Below are 20370 nucleotides of genomic sequence, written 5' to 3' on the forward strand. Positions count from 1 at the left end.
CCGTGCACACCTTCTTAAAATGTGAGAAATACATTCAGCAGCTGACCATAAATTCCACTCTTAACCATGAGAACTTAAAATATATATGTTGATACAGAAACTTATGTATAAATTTGTTATATATAATAGCCAAAAGGGAAACAACCCCCAAATATTTGTTAGTTAATGAGTGAATAAAGAAAATGTCTTATTCTATGTAATTAAATGAAATTTGATGAAACAGTGTAATAAAATTCTGACTCATATTGCATCTTGAATCTTCCTGAACACAGTGTTGTTGTGGCATAAGTGAGAAGAAAACACCAATATTGTATGAATGTGCTTATATGCAGTGCTCAGAATACTTATGTCCATAGAGATAAAGGCTGGCACTTAGTAGGGACAGAGGAGAAATCACAGTGAAAAGTAATTGTTAATGGATATGGGGATTTATTTTATAGAGGATGATAAAGTGGCAATTATTGCATAATTTTATGACTATATTTAAAACTACATAATATCAAAAGGGAAAATTCAAAAGTCCGACTATATTATTTTTAAAAATATAGCATTTTGGGGGTTGTTTGTTTTTTTTTTTTTGATTTATTTATTTATTATGTATACAACATTCTGCCCGCACGCCAGAGGAGGGTGCCAGATCTCAGTACAGATGGTTGTGAGCCACCATGTGGTTGCTGGGAATTGAACTCAGGACCTCTGGAAGAGCAGCCAGTGCTCTTATCCTCTGAGCCATCTCTCCAGCCCGGTTGTTTGTTTTTTAAAGACAGGTTCTACTATCTTTTCCCGACTGGCCTGGAACTTGCCATGAAGACCAGCCTGGCCTTGAACTCACTGTGATTCTTCTACTTTTGCTGTCCTAGCATGCACAGCTAAAATTTATAATGTTTATTGAATTTTTTTTTCTCTGACAATTTCATACATGTGTAAGGTGCATTCTGATTGTTATAGCCCCACCTTCTCATCAGTCTCCCACCCTATTACTCCTTTCTTAAGGTTCCTTTTCCATATTCATGTTGTTTTTGTTTTGCTGTTGCTTTGAGTTTAACCGGGATCATTTGTGTGGCCTTGGGTTTGGAACTATCTGTTGAGCCTGGTGGGCTTCTCATTGGGTCTACAACCGAAGACAGTGACTGCCCCATCCCAGAATCCATCAGTAGCCAATAACTGATCAGGCAGGGTTAGGCCAAGAAGTCCTGTTCCCTTATCCATGATTGACTGTTGAGAGGCCCAGTCTTGTGTAAACTATTGCAGAGGGGCACAGCTACTGTGATATTATGATGTGCCCAGATGGCAGCAGTTTTTATCCCTTTCCCTGTCTTTTGGCACCTAAGCCTATTGTTGCCTCTCTTCTGCAAAGATTCCTGAACCTTAGAGGGGGTAGTATAAATGTCCCCTCTAGGGCTAAGCAGTCAAGTGTCACTTCTCACCACCTGGGCAGCCATCTACCTCTGCATGTACCCCTGTTCTTTGCAGACAGGGTTCTCGTAATTAGGTCAGAGAGTAGCATTTTACTTTGCATATAAATATAAACACTTAGAGGCCACATCTGTATTCTCTATTGAAAACAATTAAAATGTCAATCCAATTGTTTAGCTGTCTTCCTTTCCAAAACCAAGGTTTGGAAAGTTGCTTCCTTTCAGGGTTAGGAAAGTATGTATGTCTTACTAGTTTTATCATGAGAATCTGTAAGTACTTCAAGGATGTGCCTGAGATTATATACTATTTAATTTAAACTTAATGTTGGAAATATATTTCATATTGATCAAGGTGGAATACAAAACTACATATATGCTCATGAATACTGTTTGCCAAATTTTAGTCTGCAGGGAATACTATATGTTGTAGTAACACATGCTCTCAAGTTACTCCATTTTGTTAATGCCCCGGCCAGGTCTTTCGTGCTACTCATGTGTGTATAGTCAGATATTCGTTAACTGTTTTCTAAAGAGGAAGCTTGTAGCTCTGCAGCGGCTGGTAAATAGCAAAAGTTCTCTTTCATAAAACAGAAGTTAGTATACCATAGATGAGGATTTTCCTGATGCTGTAACAAAAGCCAAGTTCAGAGGGAGGTTGGATTCTGACCTAAGTTATTACCTGTAAAAACTTTGATTTAAAGGTTTCATGTATCGGAATTTTCCTATCCTCAGGTCTTACTGACTGATATTGGGTCTCATTTTAATAGGGAAATATAAATTTTATTGATTGTAATAAATATTCTAGTTACACATTTTCCCTTGCTTTATATACTGGAATTTATCATATGATACAATTAAATTTTATGCAGTTGGTAGCCTTATATGTGGACTCTCAAAATGTTGCACTCATGGAACAAAAGGTAAAATGGTGGCCGTCAGCCTGGGGACAATGTTGGGGGGATTATGAAGATATCCCTCAGTGAATACACAAGTTCAGTTTGAAATAAATCCAAGAAATTTCTTTTACAATATAGTGACTACAGTTAATGAGTACTTGAAATTACTGAAAGAGTAGATTTTAAGTATTTTTAGCATTATATATATATATCTATATCTATATCTATATCCAGTATGTAAGGTTAATTTAGTTATTCCACAATGATATAGATGTCAAATTATATTGAAAAATTTATATAACTTTTATTTATCAATTAAGTAAATAAATAAAGTGATGGTGGTGCATGCCTTTAATCCCAGCATTTGGGAGGCAGAGGCAGGTGGATGTCTGTGAGTTCAAGGTTCAAGGTCAGCCTGGTCTACAGAGTGAGTTCTAAGACAGTCAAGAAAGGCTATTACACAGAGAAACCCTCTCTTGAAAAATCAAAAAAAAAAAAAAGCAAAATAATTACACAGTCGAAACCCTAAAAACCCTTATCAGCGTGTGTTTCCTCTTCGCTGTCACTCTTCAGGGAAGTTTACAAATGTCTCTGTCCCTAGACAGTGACAGGAAGGAACAGACTTCTAGCTGGAAAATCTTCATGGAGTTGAAGTAAATACTGCCTTTTCTGAGGTCTACTCTCAGATGTCATGGCTTATTTGTAAGGCTGCCCCACATCAATATTTATTATTTCACCAGTGGTATTTGGATAATGATACTTGCCATAATTTTAATATTTGTACGTATGAAGGAACTGAGTTACTACAGTCTCATCTCTGGGATTTCCTGAGAAGTAGGATTAATATGGTGTAAGTCATTAGACTGCCTCCTCCTACGTAGAAACTTCTGTGATGTTTATGTAGGCTGAATAGAAGGGACCACTGCAGGTTATACTAAGTGTGTGTTACAGGGATGAACAGAAGGAAATAGTAAACAATTATTAAGAACCTAGCATGCATGGTATTTATTAATATGCAGTAGACTCTGATGTCATGTTTCCATTCTGTTCCATTCTTAGGTGATCATGGAGGAAGCACTTTACTGCCACCAGCTGTCACAAACGAATTTCCAGAATATGGGACCATGGAAGAAGGAGGAGAAGGCCTTAAAGCCTCTCTAGACCTTGATGCAAAGTCTCTGCCATGCTGCTCGCCAGAGCAGCAGGCAGTCCACCTTCTTGCTGGACAAGACTCTGTGCTCAACAGTGTTACCGAAGGACCAAATGATGCCTCTCAGTGTCACCCTCAGGAACAAAGTTTACAACCTATTGACTCTTTAATTTCTGCTCTGAAAGCTACAGAAGCCAGAATAGCTTCAGGAACATTTCAGGCTACAAAGGTACTGGACAAAGATGCTGATTTTTCAGTTCAGCAGGTGGATAAAGAGCTGAGTGCTACCAGTCGTAAGCCACAGAGAGTCCATAGAACATTCCCTGCTGGCCCAGGAAAATCACCGGATTTACCTCTTCCAGTGGAAGTACCAACAGATGTTTCGTTGAACATCCAGGAGGATCTCACTGCACTCTTACCAGAAGAAGCTCAGGCAGAACTGTCGCAGATAACTAATTACAGGAGACAAGGGCCTCTCTGTATACAGGAGCCAGTATGTCCTGTGTCCTCCCTGCGGAGCTCAAGAGGGAGCCATAACCCTGTGGACAGAGTTGATGTTCTGAAAGATCAGAGATCTGATCTCATAAGGGAGCACCCTAGAGGATGTGATTCCGGTAACTTCATGGGACGTCAAGGCCGGATCAAACATGTAGAGTTTCAAGGAGTAGAGATTTTGTGGACAGGAGAGAAGGCGGAGACCCAGCATCCTGTAGGCACTGAGACAATACCAGAAAGGACAGCTTCTCCTATGAGCAAGGACCTTGCCCAAGGGCCAAGCCATTACAGCTCAGCTGCTGGTTTGTGCAGCAATTCTGTTAATTTAGTTGGGAATGTCTGGGATGAAACCTGGAAAGTTCCTTCAGCAAGGCCTGGCACGAGCATAGGGACATTGTCCCCTGTGCCTCTTGGTGAGAGTGGAGAGGATGAAGTCTTCCTGAGGGAAAGCAAAGAACACCTTGAGAAGAACCTTGACATTCAGGGAGATAAAGAAAGGTGAGCGGTAGAGTTGCTATGCTTTGTGATGCCTGGACCAGGCCTTAGAAAATTACTGTCCGTGCCTGCAGCCACTGTGCTACCTGGAGTCAACTGTGACATTCAAAATTATTAAATGGAGATTTCTAGAAATTGATAATTCATGTTTTACATAGCTTTTATTACAGCGTATTGTTGCGGTTGTTCCATTTGTTATGATTATTAAATCTCTTACTATGGCTAATGTACTAATACGGGCGGCGGGGCTGTGTTCCCAGCACCCTGGCCGCCTGCCCGGCTAGCTCAGTGGTAGAGCATGAGACTCTTAATCTCAGGGTTGTGGGTTCGAGCCCCACGTTGGGCGCCAAAATATAATGGCGTAAACAAATGCAGACAGATTGTAAAAAAATATGTATCTATAGCTTTAATGTAGAAATAGACTTACAGAACCACCGTTCCAGCGGAGACCAGGAAAGCAGAAGTGATGGCTGGGAGCACGCTCGCCAAATTTATAGGCAGACATTAGCCCAAGGCGAACACACCCCCCAAGGGGCGGGACCTATCCCTACAGGCTAATACGCAGTAACTTTATCATAGGTATGCGTGTATCAGAATGGCATATTTAGGAATTGTTATAGTCTGGTTTCATATCAGTGTCAATGCATCCCTATGCATAAATGGAAGGGCTGCCATACTTCTTGCCCTTGTTGTCACAGAATGGAAGAGAAAGGATTTGATCTAGGCGTTTCTAAGACAGAGAAGTCAGCATGTAATAAAGCTGTCTGTTAGACAAGGACCAGGGGAACAATGCTGAAGAGACCAGGAACAATAACCCTCGCCGATGTGCTTTTAACACGAAAGACTACTGACATGTCCTGTGTGGTGATGGCAGCCCATCTGTACCTTCCTCTGAGGAAGAGGAAGTGTACTGCATAGAGTGTGCAGCGCAGCATGCATGCAGCCTACAGTGCAGGCTGCTTTCCTGTGTGCACAGAGAGGCGTGGGCTTGAGGGGCCATCTCAGGTCAGAGGTAGACTAGACTCCAGTTCACTTGTTCCATGATAGCACAGACCAATTCCTTCTTTTCACAAATGGCATGCGTTCTGATGTGTGGCCTAGCTAAGTAAACTTTACATGTCCTGGTATTTTCTGACCTTCTCTGTTTCTGTCATCTGCGCCACCTCAGAGCTTGGTTATATGAAGGCACGGTATCATTCTTCAGTGCCTTTGATCATGCCTGACCATTGTTATGACAAGTCGTTTGTTGTGTCCTGTGCTAATGTACTTTGATGCGAGCCTTCTTTTCTTCTGTCGGTCTTCATAACACATGTTATCGTTTATCTCAGTGGTTCTCAACCTGTCACAGGGGCCACCCAAGACCATTGGAAAAGCCAGGCATTTACATTATGATTCATAACAGTAGCAAAATTGCAGTTATGATGTAGTTACAAAAATAGTTTTATGGTTGGAGGTCACCACAGCATGAGGAACTGTACCAAAGGGCTGCAGCTTTAGGAAGGTTGAGAATCACTGGTTTATATGCTAAAAATATGCTAAAGGAGTGTGTGTGTGTGTGTGTGTGTGTGTGTGTGTGTTTTATGTGTGTATGTATATGTCTTTTCCATTTAAGATAATGTTCCTTTTGGGTGACCATTTAGGATCACAAAACCCCTAGACTTCTATGAAAGGTAGCCTTGCTAAATGGCTGTTGTCTTTACATCCCTGTGAAATGTGCACTTTCAGTGCTGTTTGGACTAGCCATCCATTGCTCCCACACCCTTTCCTTCCCTTTCTTTTTTGACTAGAAATGTATTCAAGTTGCTTGTTGTGTCCCTGACCCTGTTTGGTGCTGCACATAAGACTGGGGAAAGTATATGAGATCCCTGGTCTGTGGACTTTCGTGCTAAATATACAAATTGACCACATAAGCACTTTCTAGGTACTGTGAAGGGAAAAGAACGGAGATCTACTGGAGAGATAGACTGGAGTGGAAAGAAAGAGACTGGTTCAGGTGGCAGCTTGGATAAGATCTTTCTGTAAACACGCTAATTAAGTGAGACTTGAGAACTGAGGCAGTTAGCCAGACAGAAAATGGGCAATGAGGTCTGTACAGGATCTTTGTTTTGTTTAAAGACCAATGAAAAAGTTTAAGAGGTATAAGCCCGGAAAATTATTTGGTACACAGTGGAATTACAATAAGTTAATGCCAACAAAGACCGTCATACCATTGAGTGTGGATTCTGGTAACACCTAAGAATCATTTATGAGACATTTAATAGATACTTCTTATTTCTGCTTTATTTCCTGTTTATAGGAACCAGAGGTGCAGAGAGGTCAAGTAAAGTCACCTAAACTTGCATAGCAAGTAGGCAACGCTGCTATAAATAAGTCCTGTGTTTTCTAACTGTTGACTTGCTGCTCTGACCACTGACTTGTCTAAGTTGTCTGAATGTTCATCTTAATATTTGAAGACCATCCTGGATATTAATTCTTCACATCTGTATGCCAACATTGACTCCACACTCCTTCATATTCATGTCCAAGTTGTATCTAGCTTTTTATGATTGTGGTTGTCTTTACAAATGCCATGTTTATCAGCTTTTTTTAAAAAATTCCTTTTTTAAGAAGATAACTTCCTCTTCCCTTTCCCCTCTCCAAACCCTCCTATGTACCCTTCCTTGCTCTCTTTGAAATCCAGTCTCTTTTTAAATAAATTAATTGTTCTTAGATGCATATATGTTGCATATATGGGATATACATGGATATTTCTAAATACATAAATACGACTGGTCAGTCTATATAATGTTACTTGTATGTATCATTGTTGACCTCATATGGTACTGGATGACTCATCGGTAGGAATGTCAAGGTACACCCAGAACATCTCATGAACCTGACTGCATTAAGCATGAGCTGAACAAGGGCAACAATAGACATGTTAATGTGGACAGGAGCAGGGGTGGAGAAGACCAGGAGACCTTAACCCTCCCCAAAGCACTAAAGGCAACTCAGGAATACTAAGGTCCAGAGACATAGTCCTCTCCAGGGAAGAGCACAACTATTGTCAGCGCTTTAGAAATGGACTGATTACTCCTTGCTGCGAGCCTAAAGTCTCTGCAGTTCTGCTTTATGTCAGCAGAGGGCAGCAGCTGGATTCAGACAGCTTCCTTCCCCAGAGCTGCCGGTCTCACTCAAACCAGGAAGTGGCCAGGGAGAGTGCAGTGCATTTTTACGGATTGTTTACTGTATCAAGTTTACATGATACTTATATGCTTTTCTTATAATTAATGATGATAGTTACATGATCTGGACATGGCTGGTTGAAAAGAAAATTACTATTTTTTTTCCAAGGATGCACTATTAAAGATGTAGGAAACTAGTCTGCAACTTTATTAAATTATTTACAGATTAGTGATATGTGTGTTAATATTTTAACCTTGGGTTGGAGATTTAGCTTAGTAGTTAAGAGCACTTGTTCTTACAGAGGACCTGGGTTCAATTCCCAGTACTCACGTAGAGGTCCACAGCCATCCATAACTCCAGGTTCAGGGGATCTGATGCCCCTTTCTAACTTTTGTGGGCTCCAGAAATGCATGTGGCGCATGCATACATCATACATATAAAATAATCAAGAGAAAGTACTTTAACCTGAGTAGGTTTCATATCCTTTTCCCCAAATATGTTATTAAGCCGTAAGTTTAATGGATATAACAGTTACATTTATACAACACTGTCTTTTTAATATGGTTGGTTGAAGGCAAGAAATTGAAGAGGAAAAAAAAAACTAACTTAATACTGAAAATTTTCACTTTTACTAATTTTCCAGGTTTCTCGAACAAGAGGAGCACCTTAGGGGAGGAGGAGAGGATGATATTCTCGGGCCCGGGTATATGGAGGACTCCACTGATGTGTACAGCAGCCAGTTTGAAACCATCCTGGACAGCACCTCCTTATACTACAGTGCAGAGTCGCTGGAGACGCTGTACTCAGAGCCTGACAGCTATTTTAGCTTTGAAATGCCGCTGACTCCTATGATCCAGCAGCGCATTAAAGAAGGCGGCCAGTTCTTGGAGAGGACCTCTGTGGGAGGACGTCAGGATGTCCTGAGTGTGTCAGCAGATGGCGGGATAGTGATGGGCTATTCTCCGGGGATCACCAATGGACTGGGACTGCATGACTCTGCTAACTCTGTCTACACGAAAGGCCCTCAAGAGATTGCCTTCTGGGGAAGGTAATGGTGCCGGTCTCCTTGACTTCATGCTTTTCTTTTTTTGGTTTTTGGTTTTTTGGTTTGTTTGTTTTTGTTTTTAGAAGTAATCTCTCTTTGAGAAATTTTAAATGAATTTAGTATGTACTTTAAATGAATTTGGTTAGTTTCTGTCGATGTAAGCAAATGTTGTGAGTAAAGGGAAGTTTGGCATTGAAGAGAATGACAATTACACCCTAGGGTTTGTCGGATTGGCAAGCTGGGGCCTTTCCTGGCTTTCTGCATGTGAATGGGCACTGTTGGTGTTCGGGCTGGTGCTGCTCACTGCAGGCAGTGCTGGTGCTACGGAGGAAGCCTTTGTTTCACACTGGCAAGGATTTGCTCTCTCTGGGAACGCTGACGTCCATCTTGATATAAAATGACAACTTTGGGAGGGTCCATTATTTATGTCTACTTACAGATATCTATCATTTCTCCTGTTTTTGCCTGCCTCATCAGTTCCTCTGTCTGGCATTTAACATCTCTGTCAGAGGAAGGGAAAGCTATACCTTCTAAGTTTTATGAATTTCGTTTTGAAATATGGTATATATATATATATATATATCTGGAGATGGTGGTGTTCAGAAGGTTAAATGAGAACAAGCATTTTAAAGGTATATGAGAAATGTCAATATGTCAATGCTGGTCTCTTTAAAAGTCTGTTCACATTGCAGGTTTCCAGGAAAGCTGTCTTTTCCAACAGTCTGCCTCGTGTTGGAAGCATGGTTTCATGGTTCTTTGGAGGGACAAATTCAGAAGCAGCACCGTTCACTACTGTAGTTGTGTTCTCCTGTGGAATAGGTGGTGGTGACTAGAGTCATGGGGAGACAAGGATGACAGATGAGACACAGAATCTCAGAAGTACCACGCTGTAGAACACGTGTGCAAAATAGTTCACTGTACCTCCAGCCCAACTTCCTGGGGCATATGGAGTTGTTTATATTGCAGATACAATCAGGTGAAGAGCTAAGCTGGTTCGGGCTGTGACCTCTGCCACAGAAGCCAAAGGAAAGGTGGCAGTGAAGGTAGCAGGGTAGAGCCAGTGGGCAGCCCAGAAGATGAGAATGAAAGGCTACTTCCTTTGTAGCCTCTGTGCCCACTCATGGAAGAGATAATAATCACTTGGCAGTATAGGTGCTATCTTAATTAGGGTGACTGTGGCCGTGCTGAAAACACAATGACTGAAAGCAATTGGGGAGGAAAGGGTTTATTCACAGTTCCATGTAACAGTTCATCATCAAAGGCAAAGGCAGGGCAGGAACCTGGAGGCAGGAACTCATGTAGAGGCTGGGGGGGGGGTACTTACTGGCTTGTTTCCAGGACCACCAATAGGGATGGTGGCACCACCTACAATGGGCTAGGCCCTCCCCCACCAATCACTAATTAAGAAAACACCCTACTGCCAGATCTTAGGGATGCCATTCCTCACCTGAGCTTCCCTCCTTCCAGGGAACTCTGGCTTGTGTGAAATAGACAAAATTGTCAAGCCCAGGCCCCAATCCTTAGTATGGGCAGAATTGAGTGCTGGGAATACTGGACTAGTTCCTCGTGTATTCCTATGTCAGATTAAATAATGCCATCTGTTGGGCAGAGGTAAAATTTCAGCTGGGTCACCTGCCTAGGGCAAAAAGACCAAATCCTAGTGCAAAAAAAGAAGTATCTGAGAACACTTTGTTCAGTGTTCTTTGAGTGGGCTCAAGGTGATGATAAAGTTTTACAACTTGAAAGGACCATATTGAACATTAGTTACAACAACAATAACAACAACAAATTGGCGTCCTGGTTTGGCTGGGGAATTACCCAAAGCCATGTGACTTGGTAGTGCCTGAATCTGGGCCTGGTTTCAAGATGAGTGTTTTCTCTGTCCTGTACTTTCAGGCCTTTTCTATGATTACTACTTTCATAGAACGATTATTTCCTTTATGTTCTCTAGTCTTTCTGTACAGACAGATGTCTGAATTGGTCCATTTTCAAGAACTTATACTAAACTGGTTGTTAAACTGTTTTTGTTGTTAGTGTTGTTTGTACGATGTGGTGGTGGTGTGTGTGTGTGTGTGTGTGTGTGTGTGTTTATTACAAATGGTCATAATTTGAGGAGATAGTAACCAAGTCCTTAATAAATGCATTTCTGTGAAATTTTGAAGCGGCCAAATGAGCAGCCTGTCAAAATTGCTTCTTCATCAGAACAACCCCTACAGAGTATGGAAGCAGATAGGTATTGAGCCTACTACAGAATTCCAGTTAACCTAAGTGACTTCTTTGAACCAAGCATGAGGGTCAAAGGGTAGAATTCAAGGAAAAGAACCTTCTCCAACTTGACTAATAAATTTGATATTTACAGAAGAAGATAGAGAAAACATAAAACACAGACCTGGCATTCCATCTGCGTTAGCTTCCCTTTCTCTTTCTTGCTCATGAGCTGTGGAGGTCTGGCCACACTGGCTAAAGTGAACTCCAAAAAGTCACAAAAGAAGGGACATAACAGTTGAGTTTCCTACTGAACTTGTTTCTTTGATATCTGATAGACTAGTTGAGGAAACAGGCCCAGTCTTCTTGACTTTTTCTTTTTGCATAAAGTATTAGTGGTCAGCTAGTAGAAAATATTTCAAGTGTATTGTAGCCACTCTCATAATATGCTTTTATATCACACGTAGACCAAGCTGTTATTTATTTAATAAAGATATGATGCTTAATTCTCATAAAGTGGGAGAAGGAAAGGAGCTAATAATGTCTTTTATCAGACAAAGAAACTGAGGCACAGAGCTGTTAAGTAACTTGATCAAGATCACCCATGTCAGGTGGCATACTGAACACTGTCCAAAGTGATGGGCTCCAGAGTCCGTGCTTCACTGAGTTCTGCCAAACTGATCCTTAAATCATGGGCATCCTTGATAATGATTTCATGGTAGATTCTAGAACAGTATCAAGTATTTTGAACCCAATAAAATGTATTTGTTTCGGTATTGCCTAGATATATTTTTAAATTCTCTCTGGTTTCAATATGTGTCTTTACTTTCTCATTAAAGCTCATTTCGGTGGCAATATTTGACAGTGATTTGAGCATAGAAAGATCCTACGCTGCATCTCTAAAAGGTGTGTGTGTGTGTTAGGGAAATTGTTTTGTTTGGCGGTGTGTGTGTTAGGGAAATTGTTTTGTTTGGCGGTGTGTGTGTGTGTGTGTTAGGGAAATTGTTTTGTTTGGCGGTGTGTGTGTGTGTGTTAGGAAAATTGTTTTGTTTGGTGGTGTGTGTGTGTGTGTGTGTGTGTGTGTGTGTGTGTGTTAGGGAAATTGTTTTGTTTGGCGGTGTGTGTGTGTGTGTGTGTGTGTGTGTTAGGGAAATTGTTTTGTTTGGCGGTGGTCACTGTAAAAAGTTTCCTTTCCTCTTTCAGTTTTGGTAGCAGGAGGAGATGGCATTTCCCTGCTACTCTACCACATGTCAAAAAAAAAAAAAAAAGAGAATTCCTTAGATCTGTCATATTCCAATGTTTAGCTGGGAAGATTCATTGTTTGAGACTATATGTATTTAAAAGTGTTATATATAAATAAGTCTGCTGAGACCCTGGATTCAGTTTGCACAGGAATAGTTAAATTCACCAAGGATGCTCTGACTGTCTGCTGACTAGGGAGCTGCCTGACAGCAGGAAATAGCTCACCTCGCCCTGCTACATAATGCAATATTTTTAATGCAAAAGAGTAGCATCCCCTCCCTTAGTGGTCCAGCTGGGGAGCCTCAGGCCCCCAGGGTTCCCGCAGTGCTCTGTGAAGTCCAGTCACATGGCTCCAGAATTAGAAAGGATAATTAGAGACATAAAGTCACACATGTCCCCATGGGTGCCTTTGTGTCTGGGTGTTTCTCTCTCGCTGGCCTATCAGCCGAGGACCACAACTCTAACCTGTAAGTTCTGTCTGACCTGAAGACCCCAAAACACAAATGTCATTGTCACCGAGAGCCATGGTGAATAATCTCCTTTTCTGTTGAGCTCCTTTGGACAGAGGCAGAGAGAGAGCAAATACAGGAATCTGTCAGCAACTTCTTTTCTGATGCTCCCAACTATAAGAGACTGCCTTTAAAATATGCTTTGCTATGTGGAAAATATGTTTTACATCTCAGCTTCTTAGATTTTCTCTCAGGATAGGAGTTCGGCAGAGGAGGTGAATTGCATCTGTGAGCAGCTGATATGCCTGAGGGAAGTGCTTTCCTGTTCAGTATCCTGAAGTGGATTTTTGTGGGTTTCTTCTTTTTTCCCTTCTTCTTGCCCCTCGTCCTCCTTGCTCTCAAATGGAGTGCTACGCTCTCTCTTCTGTAACCTTTTTTCTTTCCTTAGTGCCTTTCTGCTTGGGAAGATGTAACTTGAAATAGCAGTGATAAAGAAATTGGTTAAAGTCTAATTAAAAAATTAGCGTCCCAATTTGATTAAAAGCTGAAATGAATCTTAATATGCATAATTATTGAAGTAGGAGAATGAAATAATGCAGTGTGTGTTTGTTTATGTGGTGATAGAGTACAGTTTTAGTTTTATTTAGTGTCTCAGGAGGCTTCTGGGACTCGGGCCTTCTCATCTGTCACTAGGAGTAGGACAGGCAGCTGCTTCCTGGTATAGTGGTACGTGGATGTGCCTCCAGTAACCTCCTACAGTTTCAATGGTCTGAAGCTTTTTCTGCAGAAAAGGACCTTCTCCTTTTTCTCTTCCCAACCTTCTCAGTGGTTGTGGTGGTGAAGTTACATAGTTTACAGCTTGAGGGTTCCCGTAGAGTTCAGTCAGTCAAGCCAATTTAGACTCTTAGTTATTTAGCAGGGGTGTATATATTGTTAGTTATTTAGTAGATGTGAATATGCATTGTTTGTAAGGGTCTAGGAATCTCGCCAAAGTGGGAAATGAAATTGATAGTTAACTATTGTAAAGGAAGAGGTAACAAATGACATGAAGGAGACGGGAACCAGGAAAGGACAGTCAAGTGGCTAATAGTGTCAGATGCTTAGCTCAGTGAGTGAGGTCACGACTAGAAGAGTAGGCCTGAAGAGTCACCGGCTGCTCCTCAATAGCCTCTAGCTGCCTTCAGCCTCAGAGCTGTCAGCAGGACTTCCCGGACACTGCTGTCCTGTACTAAGGATTAGTGGGGTGGGGCTGGAGGGTGGGCCATAAACTCGGGATTTATGGCTGTTTAATCTTGGGCAGCTCTTTGTTTATTGAACCTGATTCCTTGTTGGTAAAGTGGAGCTGTCCTTACCACCTATTTACTTTTGGTGTATGAATTTGCCGAGTGCTAGTTTTGGCCTGTTCATGGCTTATACAGTGGTCTGAGTAACTGTCTGAAGAATCATAGGAAAATAGATAAGAAAAAATCTTGGTAAAGAAAAAATGCACAAAGATGGGAACAGTGTTTCAGTATGGGGCAGGTGGGGTTGGTCAAAGTGACCTTAGATTTCAAGCATGGATAACTCCCTGAGTTCAGAAATTACCGTGTCTAGTTAAGGACAGAACCAGTATTTGTAGGAGTCGCCTCCCCAAGTTCAGCTTCAAACATGTTGCATTTGAGAAGTGCAATGGTTAGCCATTAATGAAGGCCTGGTGGCATGTAGGATTGAAAAGTCGCTGGAGAGATGTTGGAATCACCCATCCCGTGATTTGTAGTTTTCAATGGGAGAGGGATGAGTGAGGAAGGCTTCACATAGTAGAACCTTCACATAGTAGAACATTGTGTATCCTTAGTTCTTTATACAAAGTGGATTTACAAGGGCTTTGCAGATTTTGGTTTGAGAGTTGAGATGATGGTTCCTTGGATGTCTTTTATGAAATACAACTTCAGATGATAAAGATGTGGAGGTAGAAGTTCTGACAAAGAGTTGTGGCTTTAAATGAAAAACTTCAATGTTTAACATTTCACTGGGTTGAGATGCTATAACAATTCTTTGTCTACACCTCAGGGCAATATTTTTTATTGTTTGCTGATGAAGATTTTTACTTTCTAAACTAATCTAATAGATGTTACTACTCAAATCCAGAATTAATTAGCTTCCCAAACAAAATACATAGAGATGGTACATGTATCGTCCCAGTATACAAGAGGAGTTTAAGACCAGTCTCAACTACATAGTGAGTTCAAGGCTCACCTATCCTAGCCTACATGAGATACTTCCTCAAAAAATCAAAAAGTGGAAAGCTGAGAATGTTGGTGCATCTTTCTAGAAAAAACATGAACTTGTAACTTTCTGCTTTGTACAGATTCTGTCAGGGATTTCTGCATGAGTGTACTAGATAAATATCGAGAAAAGCACTTTGGTGTTTGCAGTCTTCAGCTCGAAACAGGCCTTTATAGTTGCCTTCAGTTGGTCTGCAAAGAGCAACCTGTCTACCCCTTAGTGCTGACACAGAGGCACAATGAGCTAAGGAACAGTACCAACAGATGACTTAATCCTAAACCAGTTCTCCCAGACAGTAGCAATGGTCTAAGACATTCCCATGATGCTTGATGGAGTCCATGATAAAGCCTTCTAGCTGAAGGGTAGCAACACCAGCAGCTGCGACTTTAAAGACGCAAAAGGTAATTTATATTTTCCTTGATTCAAAGATGCTTCTGAACACTCACCAGATTCTCATAGATTAGCTGTGCCATCCCCGCATATGGCTTAAGTGTATCTTGGTACTGAAAAAGGAACCCTTTGGGGCAGAGATGCTTAAAAAGGCAGAATAGGAATTTTTCTCTTTCAGGAAAGATGACTTCATATTTTACAGTCTTCTGAGAGCAAAACACTCTTTTTCCTCTTCCTCAGTGTTTCCTGAGCCCTGAGGGGAGGGATTTGGTGAAGACAGCCACTTAGGGCTGAGTGTTCCAGCTGTGGGTCTCTGTATTTGTTGTTCCCATCCTCTGCAGGAGGAGGCTTCTCTGATGCTGACTGAGTGGGGCACTTGCCCACCAGTGCAATATTTAACGGCCAGAGGAAGCAATGAGATTCTTTCATCAGAGCTCCTGCAATGCCATATCTACAAAACTAGACATCCCGCACCCATGCTTGGTGGTGGGAGGGGAGAACATATGGAGTGTCTTTGAAGAAATAGTTCTCTGGGACCTGGTGAGCTGACTCAGTGGGTAAAGATGCCTGCTGGAACCCATGGGAAGATGGGAGGAGGGAACCCCCTCTAAAAACCTGTCCTCTGACTTACATATATTGGTCATCCCCTATGTGACCTCATACATATTACATATAACACATACAATACAATAAAAAAAATGAACTAATCTGAGAATTATTTTTATTTTATTTGACTAAATGTAAACCTGACTTCAAATGGGCATATATTTAGCATTTTACCCAACCCCTCACTCCCCCACACACTAATTCCTTTCTTCCTTTGGATGTCATAAGTTTTCTGCAGACAGAAATTAAGAGTTGTTGTTGACTTGGCACTAGTTCTCAGCAGTGCTTTCATGTTCAGCATCCAAAACACTTAGTGGCCACCGCATCCAGGGCATTTTTTTTCACAGTGGTGGAAAGCTGACTAATATGTTTAATAGTGAAGTGTGTGGATTTTTAACTTGGTTTTTTTATTCTAACTTTTTTTATTTGAGATGACATATTAACAATATGGCATGAGTTAACAATTTACTAAAATGTTGTGAGTCTTCAAAGTTTATATAGTCAGTAATAATAGTGTTTGCATTATCTTTACCATTGTTCTCAAAGTCATCCCAGGTGAATGGACTGCGTTAAGATGGTGTTATATTGTATATGTGTAATAATAATTCTAAGTCTTGGAGGTAAATAATAGCACTTTTTTATTATCTTTTAAATACTCTAATAACCTCAGCTTAACACAAACACTGTGACATTTTCTTGCCAAGATTAATATTCTAGTCTTTAGGCTAGAGAGGAGAAGAGGTATTGAATAAATGAATTATACTGTGAAACAAAGTCTTAGAAGTGCCTTTCACTTGGCAGTCACTTAGATATGTCACCTACTAGGCGGTATACTTACTTCTCAGGTCTCACTTGGGGCCCCGAAGAACCTCTGGTGAAGTGGGAATGCATTGGACACTGGTTTTCATTGAGTCAGGAACTGAAGGAGCAGCTGTTCTCAGCTGCTTCACACATAGCTCTAGTGCTGGGCTTCGGCAGCTAGGCTGAGGCCCTGGCCAGGTGGTTGCCATGTGGTGTCACAGACAGTGTCCTGGAACTGTTGGTTTTTGAGGTAGGCTTTGCCAGAGGTGGATATGTGGGACTGGTTGTTGGGGTAGGAGACAGGGTGGGAAAGATAGGGAGGGGTAAAGGGAGACAGACGGAGAGACAGACATGGAGACTGGTAGAATCAGCCATTGCTTAAATTTTAGCAACGGGGAGTCAAGAACGAAACTTCTTTTCCTATTTGTTAATCTCCATCCTGAACAGGTGCTGCTTCTCTTAAAAAATGAAGTCATCACACAGGAGAGCTTCTCCAAGTTAGGTAATATTTTGTAGGCATGCCCACCAGGGCAGAAAATAAGAAGTAAGAAAATAATAAGCCTATAGCTTCACCCTTCAGCTTAGGAGAGAAAGCATAGTGCCTGGAGCTCACCTCATTTCCTCTCCAGGCAGGGTAACTGGTGTGTTTATCATTCCTATTGTCCACGTGTCTATCAACAGTAAGTCGTGTCTTTTCACATGAGCTTAGACTGTATATGAGATAACATCTGTTTCCTGTGATATCACTGTTTTTTCTCAACGTTTGTAATGCATTTGTTTACTTTAAAGCCCTAATATACCAATTAATTGATATGAAGTAGTCATTATAAGAATGCATTATATTTCTGTTTCTGTTTTCTTATAGGAGTATTTTTGTTATCTCTGATAGCATGGTAATGTGCACTTACTCTTACATAACACACAGCTTCCTGTGTAAACATGGGAATGTTTCTCTAGACCTTGGTGTTTAGTTAGGAATAAAAATGGATATATGGATAATATAACTTTTTTGGCGAATCACTCTTGAAAATGCAGACTAGATTTTGTGTGTATGTAATTTTACGTGTTTTTGTTTATAAGATAACTCTTAGTTCTTCCTCCTCTTCCTACCTTAACAAAGTAGCCTAGATGAAACGAAAAATAGGCAAAGAAAACATTGTAGCCATCTTAGTCCCCTTTCCCTTTAGGAGCTTTGATAGACTCTGGTATCCATTAGTTGAGTCTGGAGGCTGTGTCTGGATCAGATTGCTCAATTACTCCTGTCCCTTTTCTCCTGCTGATGCTTTTGTGGCAGTTGCTGTCGGAGTCTGACAACTGTGGCTGTAGACTTGTCCACTTGTGGCTGACTAAAGAGGAATTTGAGCAGAAGGGCAATAAATATTTTCACAATATGATTGCAGGAAAACAGAAATAAAGCTAGAATGAAAATAGAAAAAAACACCAGCCACCAAAGTGTATCTCATGGCTTAATAAATGAACTAAATCTGTTTTGTAGGCTAGTTCAGTCCGAGTATGTGAACTATTAGAAAGTCTGTCTTCTTAACATAGTACTTCTAAAACCTTGGCACTTTTATATAAAAGACGGTGCTCGAGTATTTTATTTTAGAATGATGTTGACTGAACACACACACCCATTAACAGCAACCACCCGAATTATGCTTAAAAAACAAAACAAAACACATCTCTACTGTTTCTCCCTGTTACTAGCTCTCCGCTGGCTTTTAAAGAGTTAAGTGGGAGGTTTGTGAGGTCATGTGTGACTTCACTGGGTCTGGACTTTTGAAGCAGGTCTGTTGGAGGGAAGCTGCCTGGTAGAAGGAAGGGCTGGGAAGAGGGGCCGGACTCCATAAACTGCTTTCAAGTTCTTGTCCCACAGGCAGCCCCCAGGGGATCCAGTGGCCTTCTGGGAGAATGTCACTGTGGAGTCAGTGTGTAGCAGTGTGTACTCACACAGAAGCAGCTTCAGAAGTCCACTAAAAGAGCTCTGGGAGGATGAAACTTTGCCGAGCAGATGGGGCAGAAGTGTTTTCTTCCTTTCTTTCCTGACAGATTCAGACTGTTTGCTGACAGAGGTAACAGGAATTTGGGTTGATTGTCTTTGTGTGGTCTCTGATCTGAGACAGTCTGGATTATGCACAGATGTAGTTACAGAAAATTACATGGGCTTGAAAATATTTAATTTGACATATTATAGGACAGTCCTGGCAAAATACTTAAAATGCCTTTTTTTTTTATTGTTTCAGTAAGGCTGACAGAAATGAGGATGGTACTTTGGAAGGGTAGTGTTTGGGCTCGGGAGGAGTTTTCTTAATGGAGCCACGTTGTTGTTGGATGTGATTGTACATAGCTCTGTGAAACCCTGACACTCCTCGCAGGCAGAAGGCCGTCAGCTTGAGCGTGGTCCATTCTGTTTCACAAGGCTGCCATTCTTAGTTGATTCTGTCACTGCTCTGAAAAGAAAGTTGACTTTGCAGTTAATAGGGAGAAAGGATTCGTGTTGGAATTCAGGGATAGGTTTGCTACTTGAAAGGCTATCCAGTTATCTAAGGAAAAAGTATATTTCATCTCTACAGGTTTATCTCGATAAAGGTCTCTGTCTGTGTCTGTTCCACAGACACAGAGCAGGACAGAAGATAAGGGACCACAGTGACATTGAAGAACAGGGCGTGAGTGAGTGTGGCCCATTGATAATTCCACCTATCCTCAAGATATTTGAAGACTCATCCACCAAAAACTGAGAGTACCAGCCCTGAATTCTCGGTGTAATTAACCAATTATATAACAGGCATGTTCGTGTATATGTATTAGTCAAGTTGGCATTTCTTGACGTTATTACAGATTTTTTTTAAGTTCCTATTTATAGTAATTTACAATATCCTTTGTTTTATTGGCCAATTTGTATCAAGTTCTGACCTCCTGTGTATGGATATTTTGTTTCACTTTCCTCATAGTAAGGTAATAACAGAAAATACACTAGGCATATTTGTGGGAGGCATAGTGCAGTGGTTAGCCGTCACAGGCCCATAGTATAACATTGACCTCTAGTTCTTAGGGGTTGACTTCTCATAATTTACTTAAGCACCCTGAAGCTCAGTTTCTCCATATTTAAGTAAGTTTGAAAATGGTACTTATCCTAAGGGATGGTTACTGTAAAGACTCACTAAAGTATAGTGTGCAAAAGCATTTGCCATAGTTTAGTCTATCCTAAGAAAAACTCAATGAATGTTAACTTTGGCTGCTATTATTATGGTTCAGTTGTGTTTCCTTACGTCAGGTACTCAAGAAGACTAGCTGTTAGGGAACACTAGTAAAATGTAGGAGAGCTTTTATTGTCAACATAGATGGGGCTTTGTAGTCAGGCTCCAGGTAGCACTTCTGTTGTGCATCCTCCAGTCAGTAATTTCCCTGATTCAGCCTCCCATGCACAGTTAAGGGAGAGAAGGAGGGTGAGGGTATCCAAGTGTGAACCCATCAACACCTATGAAGACTTTGACTTTTGGCCAGTGATGGCATGGCAGTTTTATCATCTTCGAATGTGGGGAACAGGTATGCTTAGATACCTCAGGGGTGGCATGTGATACGTGCTAAGTGTTAGGTGGGAAGGGCTGCTGGAGTGTGGGCGCTCTCCCTAGTCAGCTCCTCTGCTGCCTGGCAGTGACTGTTTATAGGCTGTCTGTAGCTCCAGCTTTGCCCTTTGCCTCTCATTACTTCAAGGACTGGCGATTCCTATGCATGGTTTCTTATTTCCTGG

At 41.2% G+C, this 20370-nt stretch overlaps 1 protein-coding gene across 3 annotated transcripts in view; it reads left to right on the forward strand.

Annotated features, from left to right (window-relative positions):
- Psd3 (pleckstrin and Sec7 domain containing 3) overlaps window positions 1-20370 on the forward strand; it is a 372681-nt gene that overhangs the window by 104722 nt on the left and 247589 nt on the right. For 2 of the 3 annotated variants that reach the window (XM_041674594.1, XM_041674595.1), the window contains 2 exons: window positions 3371-4454; window positions 8260-8664. In XM_041674594.1, coding sequence (XP_041530528.1) covers window positions 3371-4454; window positions 8260-8664 — 1489 coding nt within the window. Of the gene's footprint in view, window positions 1-3370; window positions 4455-7655; window positions 7802-8259; window positions 8665-20370 lie in introns of those variants that run through there. The other variant, XM_041674597.1, reaches the window with a different exon arrangement.

The sequence above is a fragment of the Microtus oregoni genome, unplaced genomic scaffold, assembly GCF_018167655.1.
Source record: "Microtus oregoni isolate MIOR12 unplaced genomic scaffold, Mior012 000025F_ref0000491, whole genome shotgun sequence".
Classification (NCBI taxonomy): Eukaryota; Metazoa; Chordata; class Mammalia; order Rodentia; family Cricetidae; genus Microtus; species Microtus oregoni.